The sequence below is a fragment of the Bos javanicus genome, chromosome 14, assembly GCF_032452875.1.
Source record: "Bos javanicus breed banteng chromosome 14, ARS-OSU_banteng_1.0, whole genome shotgun sequence".
Classification (NCBI taxonomy): Eukaryota; Metazoa; Chordata; class Mammalia; order Artiodactyla; family Bovidae; genus Bos; species Bos javanicus.
The window spans coordinates 60261071-60285132 of record NC_083881.1 but is presented as its reverse complement, the minus strand read 5'-3'; the positions used below and the strand labels follow the sequence as shown (position 1 = coordinate 60285132).

At 42.1% G+C, this 24062-nt stretch overlaps 1 protein-coding gene across 1 annotated transcript in view; it reads right to left on the bottom strand.

The window, feature by feature from the left end:
* The window catches only part of DPYS (dihydropyrimidinase), a 99260-nt gene extending 76474 nt beyond the window's left edge, over positions 1–22786 (bottom strand). The window contains exon 1 of the mRNA XM_061439173.1: positions 22478–22786. Coding sequence (XP_061295157.1) covers positions 22478–22741 — 264 coding nt within the window. The 5' untranslated portion in view covers positions 22742–22786. The remainder of the gene's footprint in view (positions 1–22477) is intronic.
* Positions 22787–24062: the final 1276 nt, after the last annotated feature.

Genomic DNA, 24062 nt, shown 5'->3' with positions numbered 1-24062 from the left:
CCATCTAGTCAAGGCTATGCTTTTTCCTGTGGTCACGTATGGATGTGAGAGTTGGACTGTGAAGAAAGCTGAGCGCCGAAGAATTGATGCTTTTGAACTGTGGTGTTGGAGAAGACTCTTGAGAGTCCCTTGCACTGCAAGGAGATCCAACCAGTCCATTCTAAAGGAGATCAGTCCTGGGTGTTCACTGGAAGGACTGATGCTGAAGCTGAAACTCCAATACTTTGGCCAGCTGATGCGAAGAGCTGACTCATTGGAAAAGCCCCTGATGCTGGGAGGGATTGGGGGCAGGAGGAGAAGGGGACGACAGAGGATGAGATGGTTGGATGGCATCACCGACTCGATGGACATGGGTTTGGGTGGACTCTGGGAGTTGGTGTTGGACAGGGAGGCCTGGCGTGCTGCGGTTCATGGGGTTGCAAAGAGTCAGACACGACTGAGTGACTGAACTGAACTGAACTGAAATCCCTTTTATTTATTTATTTTTAATTTATTTTTTATTGAAGGATAATTGCTTTACAGAATTTTGCTGTTTTCTGTTAAACCTCGACATGAATCAGCCATAGGTATACATATATCCCCTCCCTTTTGAACCTCTTTCCCATCTCCCTCCCCATCCCACCCCTCTAGGTTGATACAGAGCCCCTGTTTGAGTTTCTTGAGCCATACAGCAAATTCCCATTGGCTATTTTACACATGGTAATGTAAGTTTCCATGTTAGTCTTTCTATACATCTCATCCTCTCCTTCCCTCTCCCCACATCCATAAGTCTATTCTCTATGTCCGTTTGTCCATTGCTGCCCTGTAAATAAATTCTTTAGTACCATTTTTATAGATTCCGTGTATATGCATTAGAATATGGTATTTTCTGACTCACTTCACTCTGTACAATAGGCTCTAGGTTCATCCGCCTCATTAGAACTGACTCAAATGCATTCCTTTTTATGGATGAATAGTATTCCATTGTGTATATGTACCACAACTTCTTTATCCATTCATTTGCCAATGGATGTCCAGGTTGCTTCCATGTTCTAGCTATTGTAAATGGTGCTGCAATGAACAATGGGATACATATGTCTCTTTCAATTTTGGTTTCCTCAGGGTAGATACCTAGGAGTGGGATTGCTGGGCCATATGGTGGTTTTATTCCTAGTTTTTTAAGGAATCTTCATACCATCTTCCATAGTGACTGTATCAATTTACATTCCCACTAACAATGCAAAACCATTCCCTTTTCTTCACACCCTCTGCAGCATTTATTGTTTGTAGACTTTTTGATGAAGGCCATTCTGACTGGTGTGAGGTAATATCTCATTGAGTTTTGATTTGCATTCTCTAATAATGAGTGATATTGAGCATCTTTTCATGTGTTTGTTAGCCATCTGTATGTCTTCTTTAGAGAAATATCTGTTTAGGTCTTTTCCCACTTTTTGATTGGGTTGTTTGTTTTTCTGGTATTGAGCTGTATGAGCCACTTGTATATTTTTGAAATTAATCCTTTGTCAGTTGTTTCATTTGCTATTATTTTCTTTGATTATCTTGTTTTGATTTATGTCATCGAGTGTTCTGCCTATGTTTTCCTCTAAGAGTTGTATAGTTTCTGATCTTACATTTAGGTCTTTAATCCATTTTGAGTTTATCTTTGTGTATGGTGTTAGGTAGTGTTCTAATTTCATTCTTTCACATGTAGCTGTCCAGTTTTCCCAGCACCATTTATTGAAGAGGCTGTTTTCCCCCATTGTATATTCTTTCCTCTTTTCTCAAAAATAAGGTACCCATAGGTGCATGGGCTTATTTCTGGGCTTTCCAACTTGTTCCATTGGTCTATATTTCTGTTTTTGTGCCAGTACCATACAGTCTTGATGACTGTAGCTTTGTAGTATAATCTGAAGTCAGGAAGGTTGATTCCTCCAGCTCCATTCTTCTTTCTCAAGATTGTCTTGGCTACTCAGGGTCTTTTGTGTTTCCATATGAAGTGTGACATTTTTTGTTCTAGTTCTGTGAAAAATGCCATTGGTAATTTGATAGGGATCACATTAAATCTGTAGATTGTGTTTGGTAGTATATTCATTTTCACAATGTTGATTCTTCCTACCCAGGAACATGGAATATCTCTCCATCTGTTTATGTTGTCTTTGATTGCTTTCATTATCTTATAATTTTCTGAGTACAGTTCTTTTGTCTCCTTAGGTAAGTTTATTCCTAGATATTTAATTCTTTTGTTGCAATGGTGAATGGCACTGATTTCTTAATTTCTCTTTCTGATTTTTCATTGTTAGTATATAGAAATGCAAGTGATTTCTCTGTATTGATTTTGTATCCTGCAACTTTGCTAAATTCACTGGTTAGCTCTAGTAATTTTCTGATACTGTCTTTAGAGTTTTCAATGTACAGGATCATGTCATCTGCAAACAGTGAGAGCTTTATTTCTTCTTTTCCAATCTGGATTCTTTTTATTTCTTTTTCTTCTCTGATTGCTACAGCTAGGACTCCCAGAACTATGTTGAATAATAGTGGCAAGAGTGGACACCCTTGTTTTGTTCCTGACGTTAGGGGGGATTCTTTCAGTTTTCACCATTGAGAATAATGTTTGCTGTAGGCTTATCATACATGGACTTTACTATGTTGAGGTAGGTTCCTTCTATGCCCATTTTTTGAAGAGTTTTAATCATAAATGAGTGCTGAATTTTGTCAAAGGCTTTTTATGCATCTATTGAGATTATCATTTGGCTTTTATCTTTCAATTTGTTAATATGGTGTATCACACTGATTGATTTGTGTATATTGAAGAATTCTTGCATCCCTGGAATAAACCCAACTTGATCATGGTGTACGAGCTTCTTGATGTGTTGCTGAATTCTGTCTGCTAAAATTTTGTTGAGGATTTTTGCATCTATGTTCATCAGTAATATTGGCCTGTAGTTTTCTTTTTTGTGTGTTGTCTTTGTCTTGTTTTGGTATCAAAACCAGGTGGTGGCCTCATAGAATGAATTTGAAAGTGTTCCTTCCTCTGCAATTTTTTGAGAGTTTTAGAAGGATAGGCATTAGTGCTTCTCTAAATGTTTGATAGAATTCACTTGTGAGGCCATCTGGTCCTGGCTTTTGTTTTTTGGGAGATTTTTGATCACAGCTTCAATTTCAGTGCTTGTAATTGGGTTGTTCATAATTTCTATTTCTTCCTGGTTCACTCTTGGAAGATTGAAGAAAAAAAGATATTTTTTTCTAAGAATCTGTCCATATCTTCTGGGTTATCTATTTTATTGCCATATAGTTGATCATAATAGTCTCTTATAATCCTTTGTATTTCTGCATTGTCTGTTATAACCTCTCCTTTTTCATTTCTAATTTTGTTGATTTGATTCTTCTCTCTTTTTTTCTTGTTGAGTCTGGCTAAAGGTTTGTCAATTTTGTTTGTCATCTCAAAGAACCAACTTTTAGTTTTATTAATCTTTACCATTGTTTCTTTCACTTCTTTTTCATTTATTTCTGCTTGGATCTTTATGATTTCTTTCCTTCTACTAATTTTGGGGTTTTTGTTGTTCTTCTTCTTCTTTTTCCAGTTGTTTTAGGTGTAAAGTTAGGTTGTCTATTTGGTGCTTTTCTTGCTTCCTGAGATAGGATTGTATTGCTATAAACTTTCCTCTTAGAACTGCTTTTGCTGCATCCCATAGGTTTTGAGTTGTGTTTTCATTGTCATTGTTTCTAGAAATTTTTTGATATCCCTTTTGATTTCCTCAGTAATCTGTTTGTTATTTAGAAATGTGTTGTTTAATCTCCATGTGTTTGTGCTTCTTACAGTTTTTTTCTTGTAATTGATATCTAGTCTCATAGTGTTCTGGTCAAGAAGATGCTTGATATTATTTCAATTTTCTTAAATTTACTGAGGTTTGATTTGTGACCCAAGATGTGGTCTATTCTGGAGAACTTTGCATGTGCACTTGAGAAGAAGGTGTATTCTTCTGCATTTGGATGCAATGTCCTGAAGATATCAATGAGATCCATCTCATCTAAGGTATCATTTAAGGCTTGTGTTTCCGTATTAATTTTCTGTTTTGATGATCGGTCCATTGGTGTGAGTGGGGTGTTAAAAGTCTCCTACTATTATTGTGTTACTGTCAGTTTCTCCTTTTATGCCTGTTAGTGTTTGTCTTATGTACGGAGGCGTTCCTACATTGGGTGCATGCTGCTGCTGCTAAGTCGCTTCAGTCGTGTCCAACTCTGTGCAACCCCAGAGACGGCAGCCCACCAGGCTCCCCGTCCCTGGGATTCTCCAGGCAAGAACACTGGAGTGGGTTGCCATTTCCTTCTCCAATGCATGAAAGTGAAAAGTGAAAGTGAAGTCGCTCAGTCGAGTCTGACTCTTAGCGACCCCATGGACTGCAGCCAACCAGGCTCCGCCGTCCATGGGATTTTCCAGGCAAGAGTACTGGAGTACCATTGCCTTCTCCCGTTGGGTGCATAGATATTTACAATTGTTATGTCTTCCTCTTGGATTGATCCCTTGATCATTATGTAGTGTCCTTCCTTATCTCTTGTAATCTTCTTTGTTTTAAGGTCTATTTTGTCTGATATGAGAATTGCTAGTCCAGCTTTCTTTTGCTTCCCATTTGCATAGAATATATTTTTCCATCCTCTCACTTTCAGTCTATATGTGTCTTGAGATCTGAAGTGGGTTTCTTGTAGACAGCATATATATGGGTCTTGTTTTTGTATCCACTCAGCCAGTCTGTTGGAGAAGGAAATGGCAACCCACTCCAGTGTTCTTGCCTGGAAAATCCCAGGGACGGGGGAGCCTGGTGGGCTGCAGTCCATGGGGTCTCGAAGAGTCGGACACGACTGAGCGACTTCACTTTCACTTTCCACTTTCATGCATTGGAGAAGGAAATGGCAACCCACTCCAGTGTTCTTGCCTGGAGAATCCCATGGACGGAGAAGCCTGGTGGGCTACAGTCCATGGGGTCGCACAGAGTCGGACACGACTGAAGCGACTTAGCAGCAGCAGCAGCAGCAGCAGCCAGTCTGTGTCTTTTGGTTGAAGCATTTAATCCATTTACATTTAAAGTAACTATTGGTATATATGTTCCTATTGCCACTTTCTTAATTGTTTGGGTTTGATTTTGTAGATCTTTTTTCCTTCTGTTGTATTTCTTGACTATATAAGTCCCTTTAACATTTGTTGTAAAGCTGGTTTGGTGGTACTGAATTCTCTTAGCTTTTGCTTGTCTGAAAAGCTTTTTATTTCTCCATCAATTTTGAATGAGATCCTTGCCGGGTACAGTAATCTTGGTGGTAGATTTTTCCCTTTCAGTACTGTAAATATATCCTGCCATTCCCTTCTAGCCTGCAGAGTTTCTGCTGAAAGATAAGCTGTTAAGTGTATGGGGTTTCCCTTGTATGTTACTTGTTGCTTCTCCCTTGCTGCTTTTAATATTCTTTCTTTGTGTTTAGTCTTTGTTAGTTTGATTAGTATGTGTCTTGGCATGTTTCTCCTTGGGTTTATCCTGTATGGGACTCTTTGTGTCCCTTGGATCTGATTGACTATTTCCTTTTCCATGTGGGAAAATTTTCAACTATAATCTCTTCAAAAATTTTCTCATACCCTTTCTTTTCCTCTTCTTCTTCTGCAACCCCTATAATTTGAATGTTGATGTTTTTGATATGGTCCCAGAGGTCTCTGAGACTATCCTCAACTCTTTTCATTCTTTTTACTTTATTCTGCTCTTCAGAAGTTATTTCCAACATTTTATTTTCCATCTCACTAATTCATTTTTCCGCTTCAGATATTCTGCTATTGATTCCTTCTAGAGTATTTTTAATATCGGTAATTGTGTAGTTTGTCTTTGTATGTTTATTCTTTAATTCTTCTAGGTCTTTTTAAATTGATTCTTACATTTTCTCCATTTTGTTTTCAAGGTTTCAATCATCTTTACTATTATTGTTCTGAATTCTTTTTCAGGTAGTTTGCCTATTTATTCTTCATTTATTTGGACTTCTGTGTTTCTAGTTTGTTATTTCATTTGTGCAGTATTTCTCTGTCTTTTCATTATTTTTTTTTAAGCTATTGTGTTTGAGGTCTCCTTTTTTCTGAGGCTTCAAGGAAAGTTGAATTCTTTCCTTGAAGAAAGTTGAGTTCTTTCTTCCTTTTGGTTTCTGCTCTCCTATGGCTGGTCCAGTGGTTTGTGTGAGCTTTGTATAGGATAAGATTTGTGCTGAGTTTTTGTTTTTTCATTTGTTTTTCCTCTGATGGGCAAGGCTGAGTGAGGTGGTAATCCTGTTTGCTGATGATTGGGATTGTATCTTTGTTTTGTTTGTTGTTTAGATGAGGCATCCTGCACAGGGTGCTACTCATGGTTGGGTGATGCCAGGTCTTGTATTCAAGTGGTTTCCTTTGTGTCAGCTCCCACTATTTGATACTCACGACGGGTAGTCTTTTGCTAGTCTAGGGTCTTGGGAGTCAGTGTTCCAACTCCAAATGCTCAGGGCTTGATCTCTCCCTAGGATGTCCTCCAACATTGCGCTGATCTCTGGATCTGCTGTGGGACAGATTCTAATCTGGTTCTACTCCGGTGTGTTCTTGCCTCCAATGTCCACAGCTATCAGCGTTAGTGCATTTTCTTTTGTGGGAGCTCTCAATGGCCTTTTATATATTCCATAGACATAGAGTCTGCTTAGTTGATCATGTGGACTTAATTTGCAGCTTGTATAGCTGGTGGGAAGATTTTAGATCTTTTTCCTTAGACACACTGCCCCTGGGTTTCAATTGTGGTTTTATTTCTACCTCTGGGTTTCAATTGAGGTTCTATTTCCACCTCTACATGTGGGTCGTCCCCTGGGGTTTAGCTCCTGAGGCTGCCCTGGAGGGCTTGGGTTTGCCCCTGTGAGGGCAAGGTGTGGAGGTGGTGCAGCTGCTTGTGTTGCAGGGGTTCTGGCAGCACCAGGCACTGGGGGTTGGTGGCTAGCACAGCAGGAAATATAGTGCTCTAGAAGGGAATGGCAACCAGTACTGGCCAATATGCTCCAGTATTCTTGCCTGGAGATCCCCCTCTCTGACAGAGAATCCTGGCAGGCCACAGTCTACAGGGTCACAGAGTCAGACACGACTGAAGTGACCCTGTGAGCATAGACGCAAGACTTATTTTTTGCCAGTGGCAGCTCTGCGCCAGTGAGAGTTGAGCGTTAAGATGGTGCAGCTACTTGGCTTGCAGGGACCCTGGTGGCATCAAGTGTGTAGGGACAGAGACTGCCTCTGCTGCAGGAGTTATGGCCCTATCAGAGTCTTTTTTCAAGCCTCTTGTAGTTGGCGATCAGGCCTCTTTGGTCAGTTTTTCTCTGTAGCTCCACCTGTTCACTTAGAGGGCATTTAGAGGGCTCTCTTTCCCGGGGAGTGCTGAAGAAGCTGAAATCAAATGGTTCTATGAAAACCTACAAGACTTTTTAGAATTAACATGCAATAAAGGTGTCTTTTTCATCATAGGGGACTGGAATGCAAAAGTAGAAAGTCAAGAGATACCTCGAGTAACAGGCAAATTTGGCCTTGGAGTACAAAATGAAGCAGGGCAAAGGCTAACACAGTTTTGCCAGAGAATGCACTGGTCATAGCAAACACCTTCTTCCAACAAAACGAGAGAACACTATACACATGGACATCACCAGATGGTCAACACCAAAATCAGATTGATTATATTCTTTGCAGCCAAAGATGGAGAAACTCTATACAGTCAGCAAAAACAAGACTGGGAGCTGACTGTGGCTCAGATCAAGAACTCCTTATTGCAAAATTCAGACTTAAATTGAAGAAAGTAGGGAAAACTACCAGACTACTCAGGTATGACTTAAATCAAATCCCTTATGATTATACAGTGGAAGTGAGAAATAGATTCAAAGGGTTAGATTTGACAGATAGTGTCTGAAGAACTATGAATGGAAGTTCATGACATTGTACAGGAGGCAGTGATCAAGACCATTTCCAATAAAAAGAAATGCAAAAAGGCAAAATGGTGGTCTGAAGAGGTCTTACTGAGAAAAGAAGCTAAAGGCAAAGGAGAAAAGGAAAGATATACCCATTTGAATGTGGAGTTCAAAGAGTAACAAGGAGAGATAAGAAAGCCTTCCTCAGTGATCAATGCAAAGAAATAGAGGGAAACAAGAGAATGGGAAAGACTACAGATCTCTTCAAGAAAATTAGAGATTCCAAGGGAACATTTCATGCAAAGATGGGCACAATAAAGGACAGAAATGGTATGGACCTAACAAAAGCAGAAGATATTAAGAAGAGGTGGCAAGAATACACAGAAGAACTGTACAAAAAAGATCTTCATGACCCAGATAACCATGAAGGTGTGATCACCCACCTAGAGCCAGACATCCTGGAACGCAAAGTCAAGTGGGCCTTAGGAAACTTCACCACGAACAAAGCTAGAGGAGGTGATGGAATTCCAGTTGAGCTATTTCAAATCCTAAAAGATGATGCTGTGAAAGTGCTGCACTCAATATGCCAGCAAATTTGGAAAACTCAGCACTGGCCACAGGACTGGAAAAGGTCAATTTTCATTCCAATCCCAAAGAAAGGCAATGCCAAAGAATGGTCAAACTACCACACAATTGCACTCATCTCACACGCTAGTAAAGTAATGCTCAAAATTCTCCAAGCCACGCTTCAACAGTACATGAACCGTGAACTTACAGATGTTCAAGCTGGATTTAGAAAAGGCAGAGGAACCAGAGATCAAATTGCCAGCATCTGTTGGATTATCAAAAAAGCAAGAGAGTTCCAGAAAACCACCTACTTCTGCCTTATTGACTATGCCAAAGCCTTTGACTGTGTGGATCAAAACAAACTTCGGAAAATTCTTCAAGAGATGGGAATACCAGACCACCTGATCTGCCTCTTGAGAAATCTGTGTGCAGGTCAAGAAGCAATAGTTAGAACTGGACATGGAACAACAGACTGGTTCCAAATCAGGAAAGGAGTACATCAAGGCTGTATATTGTCACCTTGCTTATTTAACTTATATGCAGAGTACATCATGAGAAATGCCATGCTGGATGAAGCACAAGCTGGAATTAAAATTGCCAGGAGAAATATCAATAACCTCAGATATGCAGATGACACCACCCTTATGGCAGAAAGCAAAGAAGAACTAAAGAGCCTCTTGATGAAAGTGAAAGAGGAAAGTGATAAAGCTGGCTTAAAACTCAACATTTAGAAAACTAAGATCATGGCATCTGGTCCCATCAGTTCATGGCAAATAGATGGGGAAATCAATGGAAACCGTGAAAGACTTTATTTTTGGGGGCTCCAAAATCACTGCAGGTGGTGACTGCAGCCATGAAATTAAAAGATGCTTGCTCCTTGGAAGGAAAGCTATGATCAACCTAGATAGCATATTAAAAAGCAGAGACATGACTTTGCCAACAAAGGTCCATCTAGTCAAAGCTATGGTTTTTCCAGTAGTCATGTATGGATGTGAGAGTTGGACTATAAAGAAGGCTGAGCGCCAAAGAATTGATGCTGGTGAACTGCGGTGTTGGAGAAGACTCTTGAGAGTCCCTTGGACTGCAAGGAGATCCAACCAGTCTATCCTAAAGGAAATCAACCCTGAATATTCATTGGAAGGACTGATGCTGAAGCTGAAGCTCCAATACTCTGGCCACCTGATTCGAAGAACTGACTCACTAGGAAAGACCCTGATGCCGGGAAAGATTGAAGGTGGGAGTAGAAGGGGACAAGAGAAGATGAGATGGTTGGATGACATCACTCACTCAATGGACATGAGTTTGAGCAAGTTCTGGGAGTTGGTGATGGACAGGGAAGCCTGGCGTGCTGCAGTTCATGGGGTCGCAAAGAGTTGGACACAACTGAGCAACTGAACTGAATTGAACTGGTCTGGGGTCCTTCTCTGTTGTTTGGCATATCAGGCACATACAGGGCCCCTCCCTGGCTGGGGTCCTACTCTGTAGATCGGCTCTTAAGGCACTTAAAGGGGCATCCTGGGTGGGGTCCTTCTCTGTAGCTCAGTGTGTCAGGCATGTGATGGGCCAGCCTCCCTATTGTTCAGCTGCTGATGCTGGCCTGTGAGAAGAGAGAGGCTATGGTGGTGGCTCCACCCCTGATGCATGACTCAGCAGTATCGCCTTGCTTCCATGGCTGCCTGGCTTTCCTCCACTGGCAATTTCCACCACAGTCTCCTCCCTTACATCTCCTCAACCTGTCTCTCTGCAGTTCACAGCAGCCCTCACCCTGGGATTGCTCCACAATCCCTCCAGCTCCTAGCTGCTGCACCTTCTGGGAGACCAGTGTTCCTGTCTGGGGTATGTATGGCTGTGGCAGGAGCCGTCTGATTCTCATTCCATTTAGGCTGCCACAGATCAGCTATTTCACTCTCAGCCTTAAATGTTTCTCCTCTGACTCAGTTGCCCTGCTGTGGGGATAGGACCCCTGCTTCAGTTCCCCCACCCGCCGAGGGCAGGTCCAGTCCTGCTAATACTCCTGTTTCCCCCCCAGTTCCTTCGTCCTACTGAGTTTTGTGTGGTCCTATATCTTCTTTTCCGCTGGTCAGGTACTCCTGCCTGCTCTCAGCTGGTGTTCTGCATGCACTTCTGTGTCTGAAGGCGTATCCCTGATGTATCCGTGGAGAGAGATGTACTCCACGTCCACCTACTCCTCCGCCATCTTGTTCTCTGTGTGTTAAGCATCTTATGTACATTAACTCATTGAATGATGCCTTGCTACAGTCCTGAGAGATAGAAATTGCTTTTCTTATTTTACAGTTGAGGATACTGAGGCTCAGAGATGTCAAATGGCTCTCCAGGGTCACACAGTTGGCAATTCTCATTGGGAACACGGAGGAGGCTGCAGCTTTGTCCAGGAGGTCTTACCTTCTGCCTACTCTGTGCCTCAACCCCATGCAGGCCTTGTCCCCTTACCCAGTCTTCAATTCAGTGTGACGGTTTCCAGCCTATTGTCCCAGTGCATCAGTGAGTCTTTACTTGGAGAAATGCACAGGTTGGTAAAATAAATCAACCATTTAGGAAACCCAAGACCATACCAAAACAAAACAAATCTTATTGAACTATGAATTGTAAATTCACAAAGGAAATGAAATTTTATTAAGCTCATGTCATGTTCATCATTTTGAGAAATGTCACTGAAATAATGTGCTCCTGAAAGAGTTACAAGGAAAAGCTCTATCTTGATGCTTTTTGCTTCCACACAGCTACTATTCACAGGATAATTAACTTTATCCAGCAAATCAACTCATCAGAACATTGCATTCCTAGCTCACTTTGTAGATTGTCAGTATTCACTGAATTACTTTTAACATCAGTTGCTTTACATTCATTTCACAACATGTTCGCCAGAATCAACATTTGAAGAATAAAGAGAGTTTAGGGGAGGGAAAACCAGGAAAGAGAAAATTCCTTTCATATTTTCATACAAAACCTAATTGTTTCCTTTGTACTTACTGATGATTGACTTCACCTTTATTTGTCAGTTAGCCAAACAAAATGCATTTACCTCTTCTAATCTTGGCTCATAAATCAGTTCTTTCAGCTCCTCATTACTTTGGCTGTTCTCCCTTGAAAACCTTCTAATTTGTCTAAAACCTGCTCTTAGGGAGAGAAGAGCATGTACTTGCTGTCTTATGTGTAAACCTTATTGTTCAGTCTCTAAGTCGTGTCTGACGCTTTGAGACCCCATGGACTGCAGCACACCAGACTCCTCTGTCCTTCACCACCTCCCGGAGTTTGCTCAGATTCATGTCCATTGAGTTAGTGATACTATCTCATTGAGTTAGCGATACTACCTATCTTATCCTCTGCCTCTCTATTCTCCTTTTGCATTCAGTTTTTCCCAGCATCAGGGTCTTTTCCAAAGAGTTGGCTATTCACATTAGCTAGCCAAAGTATTGGAGCTTCAGCTTCAGCATCAGTCCTTCCAATGAATATTCAGGGTTGATTTCCTTTAGGATTGACTGGTTTGATCTCCTTTTGTGACCGAACATAAATTGGGATAAACTCTAACCAACAGTAGGGTTATAATATTACATAACACAAGATTTTACTTAAGACTGTATTAGACTATAAATAATTATTGAAAGCATCTCAAGTGTTTTCTTTTATGGGCCTGCTGAATTTTCATTTCTAAGCTCATCTTGGAATAAGTGACTTTGTTTCGTTAAAATTTATTACAGGACTTGCTCAACCCAAATGAATCAAAAAGAAATCCAACAGGACATTTGAGCCTTAGGGAGAAAAACACTTGGCTGAATTTTCAACTTTCTCATAGTCACTAAGACTTAGGAAAGCAAATTTCATGATTCCAGTTTATATTCTAACTTCAGAAGCATAACCAGCTTTGTAAAAAGACGTCCTCCACAGGGACTTCCCTGATGGTCCAGTGGGTGGGAGTCCACCTGCCAGTACCGGTTACATGGGTTTGATCCCTGGTCCTGGAAGATCCCTCATGCTGAGGGGCAACAGAGCCCATGCACTCTAGAGCTGGTGCTCCACAATTAGAGAAGCCACCATAGTGAGAACCCACGCACCACAACTAGAGAAAGCCCGAATGAAGCAATGAAGATCTAGCAAGGCCAAAAATAAAACATAAATAAATGAAATTTAAAATAAATAAAATACTTTAAAAGAAATGTCCCACAGTACCTTGCCATACTCCTTGCCTCCCCAAGTGTGAAATATTAATCACACCATCACTCATCCAACTGGGCAAACCACAGACTCAAGAGGCACCCTTGATGTCTACCTCTCTTCTTCCCTGGTATCACCAAGTCCAATCCGTCAGCAAACATATCCCCTCCCCGACATACACCCTGAGTCACCATACTTTCAGCCCTGCTCAGAGTGCTACCTGCATCTCTTGACTAGACCAGAGCAGTTAGTTTGTGTACTGTCACCTTGTCCCCAGTCACGCTAGCCACTTTCCATCTTTTATTGACTTCCCTGTACTGTTAGGATGAAGGAAAACAGTTATCACACAGCTTCATAAAGCTCTGCATGATCTGAGTTCCTTTCCATATCAGAGAGTCAAGTCACCCACATTCTTTTCTCCTTGTCCCTTCTCTAATCCAGTGACTTTTTTTGTTAAGAATTTTTTTTTTTTAATGTGGACCATTTTTAAAGTCTTTACTGAATTTGTTACAATATTGCTTCTGTTTTATGTTTTGGGTTTTTGACTGTGAGGCATGTGGAATCTTAGCTCCCTGATTAAGGATCAAACCTGCATCCCCTGCATTGAAAGATGAAGTCTTAACCACTGGATTGTCAGGGAAGTCCCCAGTCCCATGATCTTAGCCCTGGCTGCCTACTGGTCTGCTTTAGGGAACTTTTATCCCATCCTCCAGAGATTTTTTTAATTTAGTTGATGTAGTTTCATCACAATATGCCTCATGCCTGTTATAGTACATAAATATTCTTTAAATGTTTAAGGGAGAAAGGAAGAGAGACCAATGAATTTCTCCCAGAAATTATGAGGTAGAATAATTAGGATGATTCACTTCTCCAATAGCAAAGTGGGAAAGCTGTGCAGATTGCATATTCATGCACAATTCCATTTCTCAAAAAAATTGCTAGCCCTGGCTGGGTTGTTTTCAAGATCCTTCTATGAAATGTTAACATGGAATGTAGACTCTAAGCACATTTGAAAGCTGAATGCTCAGTTTTGTCCCAAGCCTATTACTTCAGATCAGATCAGATCAGTTGCTCAGTCGTGTCCGACTCTGCGACCCCATGAATCGCAGCACACCAGGCCTCCCTGTCCATCACCAACTCCCGGAGTTCACTCAGACTCACATCCATCGAGTCAGTGATGCCATCCAGCCATCTCATCCTCTGTCGTCCCCTTCTCCTCTTGCCCCCAATCCCTCCCAGCATCAGAGTCTTTTCCAATGAGTCAACTCTTCACATGAGGTGGCCAAAGTACTGGAGTTTCAGCTTTAGCATTATTCCTTCCAAACAAATCCCAGGGCTGATCTCCTTCAGAATGGACTGGTTGGATCTCCTTGCAGTCCAAGGGACTCTCAAGAGTCTTCTCCAACACCACAGTTCAAAAGCATCAATTCTTTGGCGCTCAGCCTTCTTCACAGTCCAACTCTCACATCCATACATGACCACAGGAAAAACCAAAGCCTTGACTAGACGGACCTTTGTTGGCAAAGTAATGTCTCTGCTTTTGAATATGCTGTCTAGGTTGGTCATAACCTTTCTTCCAAGGAGTAAGCGTTTTTTAATTTCATGGCTGCAGTCACCATCTGTAGTGATTTTGGAGCCCAGAAAAATAAAGTCTGACACTGTTTCCACTGTTTCCCCATCTATTTCCCATGAAGTGACCAGACCAGATGCCATGATCTTCGTTTTCTGAATGTTGAGCTTTAAGCCAACTTTTTCACTCTCCACTTTCACTTTCATCAAGAGGCTTTTGAGTTCCTCTCCACTTTCTGCCATAAGGGTGGTATCATCTGCATATCTGAGGTGATTGATATTTCTCCCGGCAATCTTGATTCCAGCTTGTGTTTCTTCCAGTCCAGCGTTTCTCATGATGTACTCTGCATATAAGTTAAATAAGCAGGGTGACAATATACAGCCTTGACGAACTCCTTTTCCTATTTGGAACCAGTCTGTTGTTCCATGTCCAGTTCTAACTGTTGCTTCCTGACCTGCATACAAATTTCTCAAGAGGCAGATCGGGTGGTCTGGTATTCCCATCTCTTTCAGAATTTTCCACAGTTTATTGTGATCCACACAGTCAAAGGCTTTGGCATAGTCAATAAAGCAGAAATAGATGCCTTTCTGGAACTCTCTTGCTTTTTCCATGATGCAGCAGATGTTGGCAATTTGATCTCTGGTTCCTCTGCCTTTTCTAAATCCAGCTTGAACATCAGGAAGTTCATGGTTCACATATTGCTGAAGCCTGGCTCGGAGAATTTTGAGCATTACTTTACTAGCGTGTGAGATGAGTGCAATTGTGTGGTAGTTTGAGCATTCTTTGGCATTGTCTTTCTTTGGGATTGGAATGAAAACTGACCTTTTCCAGTCCTATGGCCACTGCTGAGTTACTTAATCAGTGTTAAATAGGACTTTTAACAAAACAGAATTACAGTCTATTTTTATATCTATGCCTCCAATAATTTCCTGTTTGTTTTTTTTTTAAGATTATGATTTGCTTCATTTTATTTTAAGCATTTATGGGTAAACAGATCCTCAGGACTCAGAACTCATGACTACTATCACTGTAACACAATTTCTCTATTGGAGGCAATGAAATGTAACAGAAAAAGTGAGGTGTCCTTCCTCGATTGCTACTTGACATCTGAAAAGAAGAGGACAAAGCAGTGTTGAGGGGAAGGCTCTGGGCAGGTGCTGAAGCTCACTTATCAGAAATGTAGCCCAGTGATGTCAGCAATTATGACTGGTTACTAAGCACAAGGGAAAATGCCAGATTGCAAGTGTTCACTCAAAAACAGTCACACAAAATTCAAGTTAAGCCTACACATCCAAAAGTTCACTGCATATAATTTATTACCAAAGCCAGGAAAAATTAGAGCTCCATATACCTCCAGTCTGTCTGCAATTGAGAACAAAGATCACGGTTTCATCTCTATAACCCCAACCATAATGCCTGGCACTTAGGGGGTTTCCAAGAACTATTTGTTGCCTGAATTCATGGAACCTAATTATGAACTTTAAAAATCCATCACTTAAGGTTATTCCATATTAAATGGCAGTGATGAGGTCCAGAATATGCCATTGTGGCATAAAAATCATTTTGAGCTGAAGGCATCTGAGAATAGATGCCTTTTTTTTTCTCCCTGAACTCCTTTATCTGCCTGAAAGCAGAGCCTTTCAAAAAAGAATTGAATTGTCATAAATCCCCTTCCAGGAAGATGACTCTTACTACCTGAGACTAGAAGCTTGCACCACACTAAATAGATCTTGTCATGAAATATCGTATCTCCATCTATTCTCCTAAGAGCCTGTCGGTCTCTCCTAAAAGCCATTTGTTTTCTCATAGGTGCCCTTCCCATGTTAAGGTGATAGGCGTGCCTGTGCTCAGTCATTTCTGACTCTTTGTGACCTTTTGGACTCTAGCGGGCCATGCTCCTCTGTCCATGGAGGTTTTCAGGCTGGAATACGAGTGGGTTGCCACTTCCTCCTCCCGGTGGTCTTTCCGACCCAGGGATCGAAACTGCATCTCCTATGTCTCCTGCACTGGCAGATGGATTCTTTACCACTAAGCCATGGGGAAGCCCCAAAGTGATATGGAAGCCCCTAATTCTAACTTGCCTTCTTGAATCACATTTTTCTGTGAACTTGGCCTGAATGTACATGAATTTTAAAAATCTATCTTTTCTCTTTCAAATCTATCTTTTGTCAGTTTATTTTGAGAGGGTGGTTTTAGTCACTAAGTCATGTCCGACTCTTGCGATTCCATGGACTGCAGCCCACCAGGCTCCACTGTCCGTGGGATTTTCCAGGCAGGAATACTGGAGTGGTTTGCCTTGGTTTCCTTCTCCAGGGGATCGTTCCAACCCAGGGATCAAACTTGGGTCTCCTGTACTGCTGGCAGATTCTTTACTGACTGAGCTACCCACCAAACTAAACATAAGTGGTTAGAGGAAAACTTTTCCTTCCTGATAGCAGTATCAAGGAAACCATGATTCCTGACTACCTCTGTCAGAGCCTGAAGACATGAGGTCCAGATAAATGAAGGAGAAAACAAGTGGAAGTGAAAAGCATGCAAAACACAAATATGAAAACTGAAAGAAGGCAAGTCCCAGAGTCTATAAAATTCAGTGAAAGGCTTCCTAACACACAACACCCTCAATAGAGCCAAAGCCCTACTTCATACTGAGTGGCTTCAAATTAATCTTTGAGATGGTTTTATTTTTGTTTTCTGATTAGTACAAAGATTAAATGTGTAATCAGTAAATAGCCATTGATGGAAATCATAGAATTACACACTTTTACAGCTGGAACATGGAAGCTATTAATACAAGAACGTTCAAAGCTCATCCTTGCTGCTGCTGCTGCTAAGTCGCTTCAGTCATGTCGGACTCTGTGCGACCCCAGAGATGGCAGCCCACCAGGCTTCGCCGTCCCTGGGATTCTCCAGGCAAGAACACTGGAGTGGGTTGCCATTTCCTTCTCCAATGCATGAAAGTGAAAAGTGAAAGTGAAGTCGCTCAGTCCTTCCCAACTCTTAGCAACCCCATGGACTGCAGCCTACCAGGCTCCTCTGTCCATGAATTTTCCAGGCAAGAGTACTGGAGTGGGGTGCCATTGCTACCAGCAATTAAAGAAATGCTTGTTTAAAAACAGTAAGAAATTCTATGCTTTTCCTATTAAATTAGCATCAATTTTTTAAAAGTCAACATCCACAATTAGCTAGGATGCAGTGAAACGGGAATTAGGAGGTATTGCTGCAGAGGTGGGTGGGGACTGGGGCATAAACTGAAAGGCAATCTGGATGTCTGTGTTAGACTCTTTTAAGATGGATCCAATGCTGGCCCAGGCATTTCACCCTGTGGGGTGATTTCCACGTCAATTATCAAGCATCTGAGCAATGAATTACGTTACATTGTTATACACAAGCCAAAAAAAGCTGGATACCACCAAAATGTCCAACACGAACAAGTTGAGAGTGGAGTTGTTAACAGTAGGGGAAAGATAGGAAGAAAAATGGGGCAAGCACTAGAAGAGAAGGATAAATTTGAGGACTTGAAGTCTGAGGCGCTTATGGGACATATTCAGACGGGCAGAAATGGAAGCCTGATGCAGAAGAGATATAAGACCAGAGAGAAAGATCTGGGACTCAGTCTTGGACAAGACAACAGGACACAGAAATCATATTCTCTGACAACAGTGAAGATCCTGGGGAAAGGTTTCATGAATAAGGCTGATTTCAAAGGCATAATTTAGTACAAGGCAAAAAGTTCATCTGTCCCTCCCAGAAAAGAAAAATCTGAAAGGAAAATGTTGAAACTGTAGGCGATCTAGCTATATTTTTCTTTATACTCTTCTGTATTTTCCTTTTATTTTTTTTTAAAAGAGCAGTTTCTTCATTCAACTCATATATATTACATGACTATAATTTCTAGCCTTTTCCTGAATGATGAATATATATTTTTCATTACTTAAAATTTTTTTTAATCAAAGATGTTCTCACTATTATTGCTTTGTTTTACAGATAAGGAAGCATTGACAACACCAAGAGAGGAACTGACTTGCCCGCACAGCTTCTGAAACCCATCCTGGCGCTCCAAAAGAGAGGCAACAGAAAAGAGGTTTGGTTTGCAACCAAACTCTCTGAATCACAGCTCTTCTACAAGGTGAGGAAGCTCTATAAATACAACCATAAATGTGTGCTTAATCATATACCTTCCACTCCCTTATTATAAGTAATCACCATCATGGCATTTTACCAAAAAGTTCCAGAGCAAAGTATAATTTTCTCTCTTGATCATTTTGAGGACTTTTTGTCCTTCACATAAAAGGTATTCTGCATTCTCTCAATTAAAAAAAAAAAATGATATTTTTGCCAGCCACTGATGCTGCCAGGTTTTTAATGTGAGTCCACCCACTCCAAGCTGTGTCTATGTCTGAATACAAATATATATATATTTGAAAACTGACTGAGTTCTTTTAATTCACTTTCTTATCACAGGATGTTGTAAAAGCAGTCATAATTCCTTCAAGTTTATCTAATTTACAATACCCATTTGAATAAAGAATCCCATTGTCTTTCACAACAAATATTAAATTATTGGAAGACTACTGTATATCTAGTACAGAATAACAAAATGAAATGTGATTTCTTTAAAGCAGAATGCCATTACCATTAGTTATATCGGATGGAAGGCTTTTACCTGTAATTAAGTAAATCAATTATAAGCTTTAAACCTACCTCTGACATGAATTAGATTTCCAACATATGTAACCTTTGGTTGACCTATATTTCAGTTTTTAAATTTGGCTCCATCACAACCTAGTGATCAATACGTAGAACACCACAAACAGTATCCCTTCTGTTTGTCAGATATTATAAATGATCAGCCTGGTGCTTGCAGGAAGCACACTTTGGTCTAACCTTTTGGGGCCCATCTCCTGAAAGCATGATATATCATTCTTACTTTATGGCTTTCTGTACTTAAGGTACCCATTTCTGTACCCTTAGAGATGATGTGGCTATAAATGCAGGTACAAATGTCTCACAAACCCACTCCCTGCAGTGTATATTTATTTTGACAACCTTAACTGCCTGCAGCACTGGGAAGGTGAAAGGCTACTGTATATCTTAAGGTTGACTTTGCTCTGTCTTTGACAAAAGACATCTCACAGTAACATACCCCTTACTTATATAGGTTTTTCATCTACCTACTGCCACTTTGGTGAATCTAAACCTTAGATTTTTTTTTTTAAAGTCATCATTTCAGAAAGGATGAGAACCTAGTATTGAAAGCAGGCGGTCCTGAATTTGAAGAACCACTCTGCCACTTACTAGGTGTGCAACCATGGCCACGTGACTTACATTTCAGCTTCGTTAATTGCAAAGGGTAGACAGTGGCACCTGGGATTGTTGGAAGACAAAGCACAGCTTAGCAAGGTGCCTAAAACATAGCACAGATTGATGAAGCAAAGGCTGCTCAACAGTACTCATGTCTTTCAAGTTTAGTATAAAATATGACCAGCATTTACAAAAGACTTCTTTGTCCCTATTTCCCCAAACCCAAAACCACCAACCCTGCGTTGGGAATTATCGTGAAGACTCTAGAAAAGAGGACAAAATAACTTCATAATGGCCTTCTTTCAGAACTCAGGCCAATACTTTAATGCTCATGTTTATCTCTATTTACCTGTCTGGTTCCCTGTTATGAAGTCTCATCTGTTTAGGGAGTGGGGGTGGGAGGGTGAGTATCTCCTGGGATCCAACCAACCGATTTCAAAGTAAACTTTTGCAACTTTGCCCTTTTGTGAGTACTATTTAATGTTCAACATGCATTTAGTCTTTGCTCAGTCTTTGACCTTATCTCTGACCATATCATTTTCTGCTGCAATTCTAAGCTCATGAAAAACATGTTTTCCTTTAATGTTTTTCCCTGGTGGCTCAGAGGTTAAAGCGTCTGTCTCCAATGTGGGAGACCCGGGTTTGATCCCTGGGTCGGGAAGATCTCCTGGAGAAGGAAATGGTAACCGACTCCAGTATTCTTGCCTGGAGAATCCCATGGACGGAGAAGCCTGGTAGGCTACAGTCCACGGGGTCGCAAAGAGTCGGACATGATTGAGCGACTTCACTATACTCTATAAGTGAGAAACACCTAAAGAATCAACCAGTAAGTTCTTTAAATAGTATGCTACAAAAAGCTGTCTTCTAAGTATGGAAGTGTGAAGTGAAGTGAAAGTGCAAGTCGCTCAGTCATGTCCGACTCTTTGCGACCCCATGGACTATACAGTCCATGGCATTCTCTGGGCCAGAATACTGGAGTGGGTAGCCTTTCCCTTCTTCAAGGGATCTTTCGAACCCAGGTCTCCCACATTGCAGGCGGATTCTTTACCGTAATGGAATCGTAAACCTCTCCAAACTGGAATCCCAGAATGGACAAGAACATATAGAAAACTGCGAACCACCTCCCTGGATCTTTGGGCATGCACCAATCATCTTGAGAGAGAAGGAACGTCCCTTTCCCACAGCATCCTAACCCTTCTTGGCTGCTTCATCTGGGATGAGAGAAAGGGAAATAACCAAGGGGAATGATGCTAGTGGGCCTAGTGACTGACTGATGATCAGCAACAGCAGCTCCCTAAGGTGTCAATGAAATGCCCTGCCATCAGCAATGCACCGAGTGAATGGTGAGTCTGTGACAACAGAAAGTGCATGTATGATAACTGAATACAACAGGGTGCATGATTTCTATATACAGGTACACGCACTTATACACACATGCACACACACCACAATAATTTTACAGTTATGTAAAATAAAGCATATGAAAATCATAAAGACATTAAACCAAAACATTGTCACTGAGTGAGAGATTCTGGGTAATACTGTTCCTCTTTCTACTTTCCTATTTTTTTCCCCCAACTTTCTACAATCGTGAATTGCTTGGATATCTGAAAAAAATGTATTTTACATGTCAACATAAAGTTGTTGAAGTTTAGCAAATTTCACATTTTAGCAAAAGAGAAGTGAATACTCTTTAACAGATACTGATCTTTCCTATAAAAGACCTTGACCATTGTCCTGATAATTAGTAACTAGGAGGAAGCTTTGCAAATGTTGGCATCAGCAGCCTGCCCCAGACCTAGGTCAGATAGTTCTTTTTTTCTTAAACATTTTGGTCAATCATAGAGGATTGGGAACGTGGAGGAAGAGAGGTGTAGAGAGAGTAAAGCTGTTAGAAATCGGTAGGGTAATGGATAAATCCTCATAACTGCTTTGAAACTGCACAGCCTGTATTTGGACTAACGGCCGGATTTGCTTCATACACATCACAGCACGGTCAACGAGAAAGAACCCCTACAGAGAGCTCAGACCTTCAGGATATCGCTACTTGAATTTTCCAAGGCGCCAGCTCTCCCACCACAGCCCCAACGGGAGCCTCGAGAAGGGTGCAGGTCAGGCTCCAGCCAAAGTAGCTGTGTGCAGTTTTAACTTCAGGTTCCTGTAAGCTGCCCTGTTCATCTTCTGATTTTTTTTTTTCTTCGTTTTAGTTATTTTCATAGGCTGAGTCTTTAGGCCTTTGTGTCTAGAGAAACCCAGGCCTCCCTCACCTGGGGAGATCTATAATCTGATCCTTCGACCCTGCTGTGAAAGCCACAGGCGCTCAATCACCAAGAATCAGGGTCTGAATTTGATGTCCCCAGGCAAGCAGGTCGGAGAAGGGATGGGGTCAGGTGGAGAGCTAGCGCTGGGAGACCGTTTCTACAACAGCGTTCTTGGAAACCCTCGTCGGCCTTGCATGAATACTTTTTCTGCTGGCTGGCGGGTGGCAGTAAAAATTGTGAATGTCGTGGGCTCATCACCATCACCTGCCGTGCGCTGCTAACTTTTGAGTCAAGGCGGTAACTACTGGGTGAATGGATTTTTCATTTCGTTTTGGCTGAGAGCGTCGACTACAAAGAGTCTAAGATATTAAGGAGGAATTTCGGAGTTTCACAGAACACCCAGAGAAAAGGAGGGGTTCGGGGGAGAGGAGTAGAGAAACAAGGGTGAGGGAATAGGTTGCTTTAAACGAGTCAGATTATCCAAAGAGAGGATCAGAAGGGTGTCTGGCTCGGCCGAAGCTGAGCTGATGCCCGCCCCCCCCCCACCCCGAGGAGGACCACCCAGAAGGGAGCTCAGCTTGGGGGCCGACATCCTGCGGGGTCGCCCCGGCGCGCTCCTCGGGGCCCGGGGACCGCCGGAGAGGCAGCCGAGAGCTGGGCGGACGTCCAGGGTGTAAGGGCGCGCGGGGGCGGGTACCTTGGTGCCCAGATGGAAGTCGTCCACGGAGCGCGAGCCCATGAAGGGGAACTGCATGTGTGTGTGCGTGTCGATGCCGCCGGGCAGGACCAGCTTGCCGGCGGCGTCGAGGACCCGCAGCCCGGCTGGCGCGTCCCCGGGCGGCAGCACGTGGCGCCCCACCGCCTGCACCACGCCGTCCTCCACCAGCACGTCGGCCTCCTGCGAGGAGTCGTCGTTGACGACGCACCCCCCGCGGATCAGGAGGAGCGACCGCGCAGCCATGGCGAGGGGCGCGCTCCTCCTCGGTGACTGGGGACAGCCCCAGGGCCCCGCGGCCAGGTTTATCAACTTGGCCGCGGGGCGGGGTGGGGCGGGGAGAAGGGGCGTATCCATCTCCAACCACAGTCCCGCCAGCCAACCCGGGCCCGGGCCTGCGCCCAAAGGATGGTGTTGCAACCAAAAGTCAGTGCAACTCAGACTCTGGGCTCTGAATCCTGGTGTATGTGTTGGTCTTGGTCATTAGAAGGGAAACACCTTGAAGGTAGTTTTATTAATTTATTTTTAAAAGCTTATTTATATGAACTTTTATTGGGTACTTCTTTTAATATAAAAGTTATTTATATTAACTCATATAAACATTACTTTGCCAACAAAGGTCCGTCTAGTCATAGTCATAGTTCGGCTATGGTTTTTCCTGTGGTCATGCATGGATGTGAGAGTTGGACTGTGAAGAAGGCTGAGCGCCGAAGAATTGATGCTTTTGAACTGTGGTGCTAGAGAAGACTCTTGAGAGTCCCTTGGACTGCAAGGAGATCCAACCAGTCCATTCTGAAGGAGATCAGCCCTGGGATTTCTTTGGAAGGAATGATGCTAAAGCTGAAACTCCAGTACTTTGGCCACCTCATGCAAAGAGTTGACTCATTGGAAAAGACCCTGATGCTGGGAGGGATTGGGGGCAGGAGGAGAAGGGGACGACAGAGGATGAGATGGCTGGATGGCATCACTGACTCGATGGACGTGAGTCTGAGTGAACTCTAGGAGTTGGTGATGGACAAGGAGGCCTGGCGTGCTGCGATTCATGGGGTTGCAAAGAGTCAGACACGACTGAGCGACTGAACTGAACTGAACTGATATTTATATGAACTTTTATTGGAGTGTAAGATATTTACAATATTGTGTTAGTTTCTGGTCTACATTGAAGTGAGTGTTATACATGTATCCACACTTTTAGATTCTGTTCCCATATAGGTTATTACACAGTACTGAGTAGAGTTCCCTGTGCTGTACAATAGGTTCTTCTTGGTTGTCTGTTTTATATATAATAGGTGTATATGTTAATCCCAGTCTCCTGATCCTCCCTCCCCACTTTGGTAACTCTGTTATTTTCTGTGAGTCACTTTCTGTTTTGTTAATAAGTTCATGGCTGCAATCACCATCTGCAGGAATTCTGGAGCCCCCAAAAATAAAGTCTGACACTGTTTCCACTGTTTCCCCATCTATTTCCCATGAAGTGATGGGACCAGATGCCATGATCTTAGTTTTCTGAATGTTGAGCTTTAAGCCAACTTTTTCACTCTCCACTTTCACTTTCATCAAGAGGCTT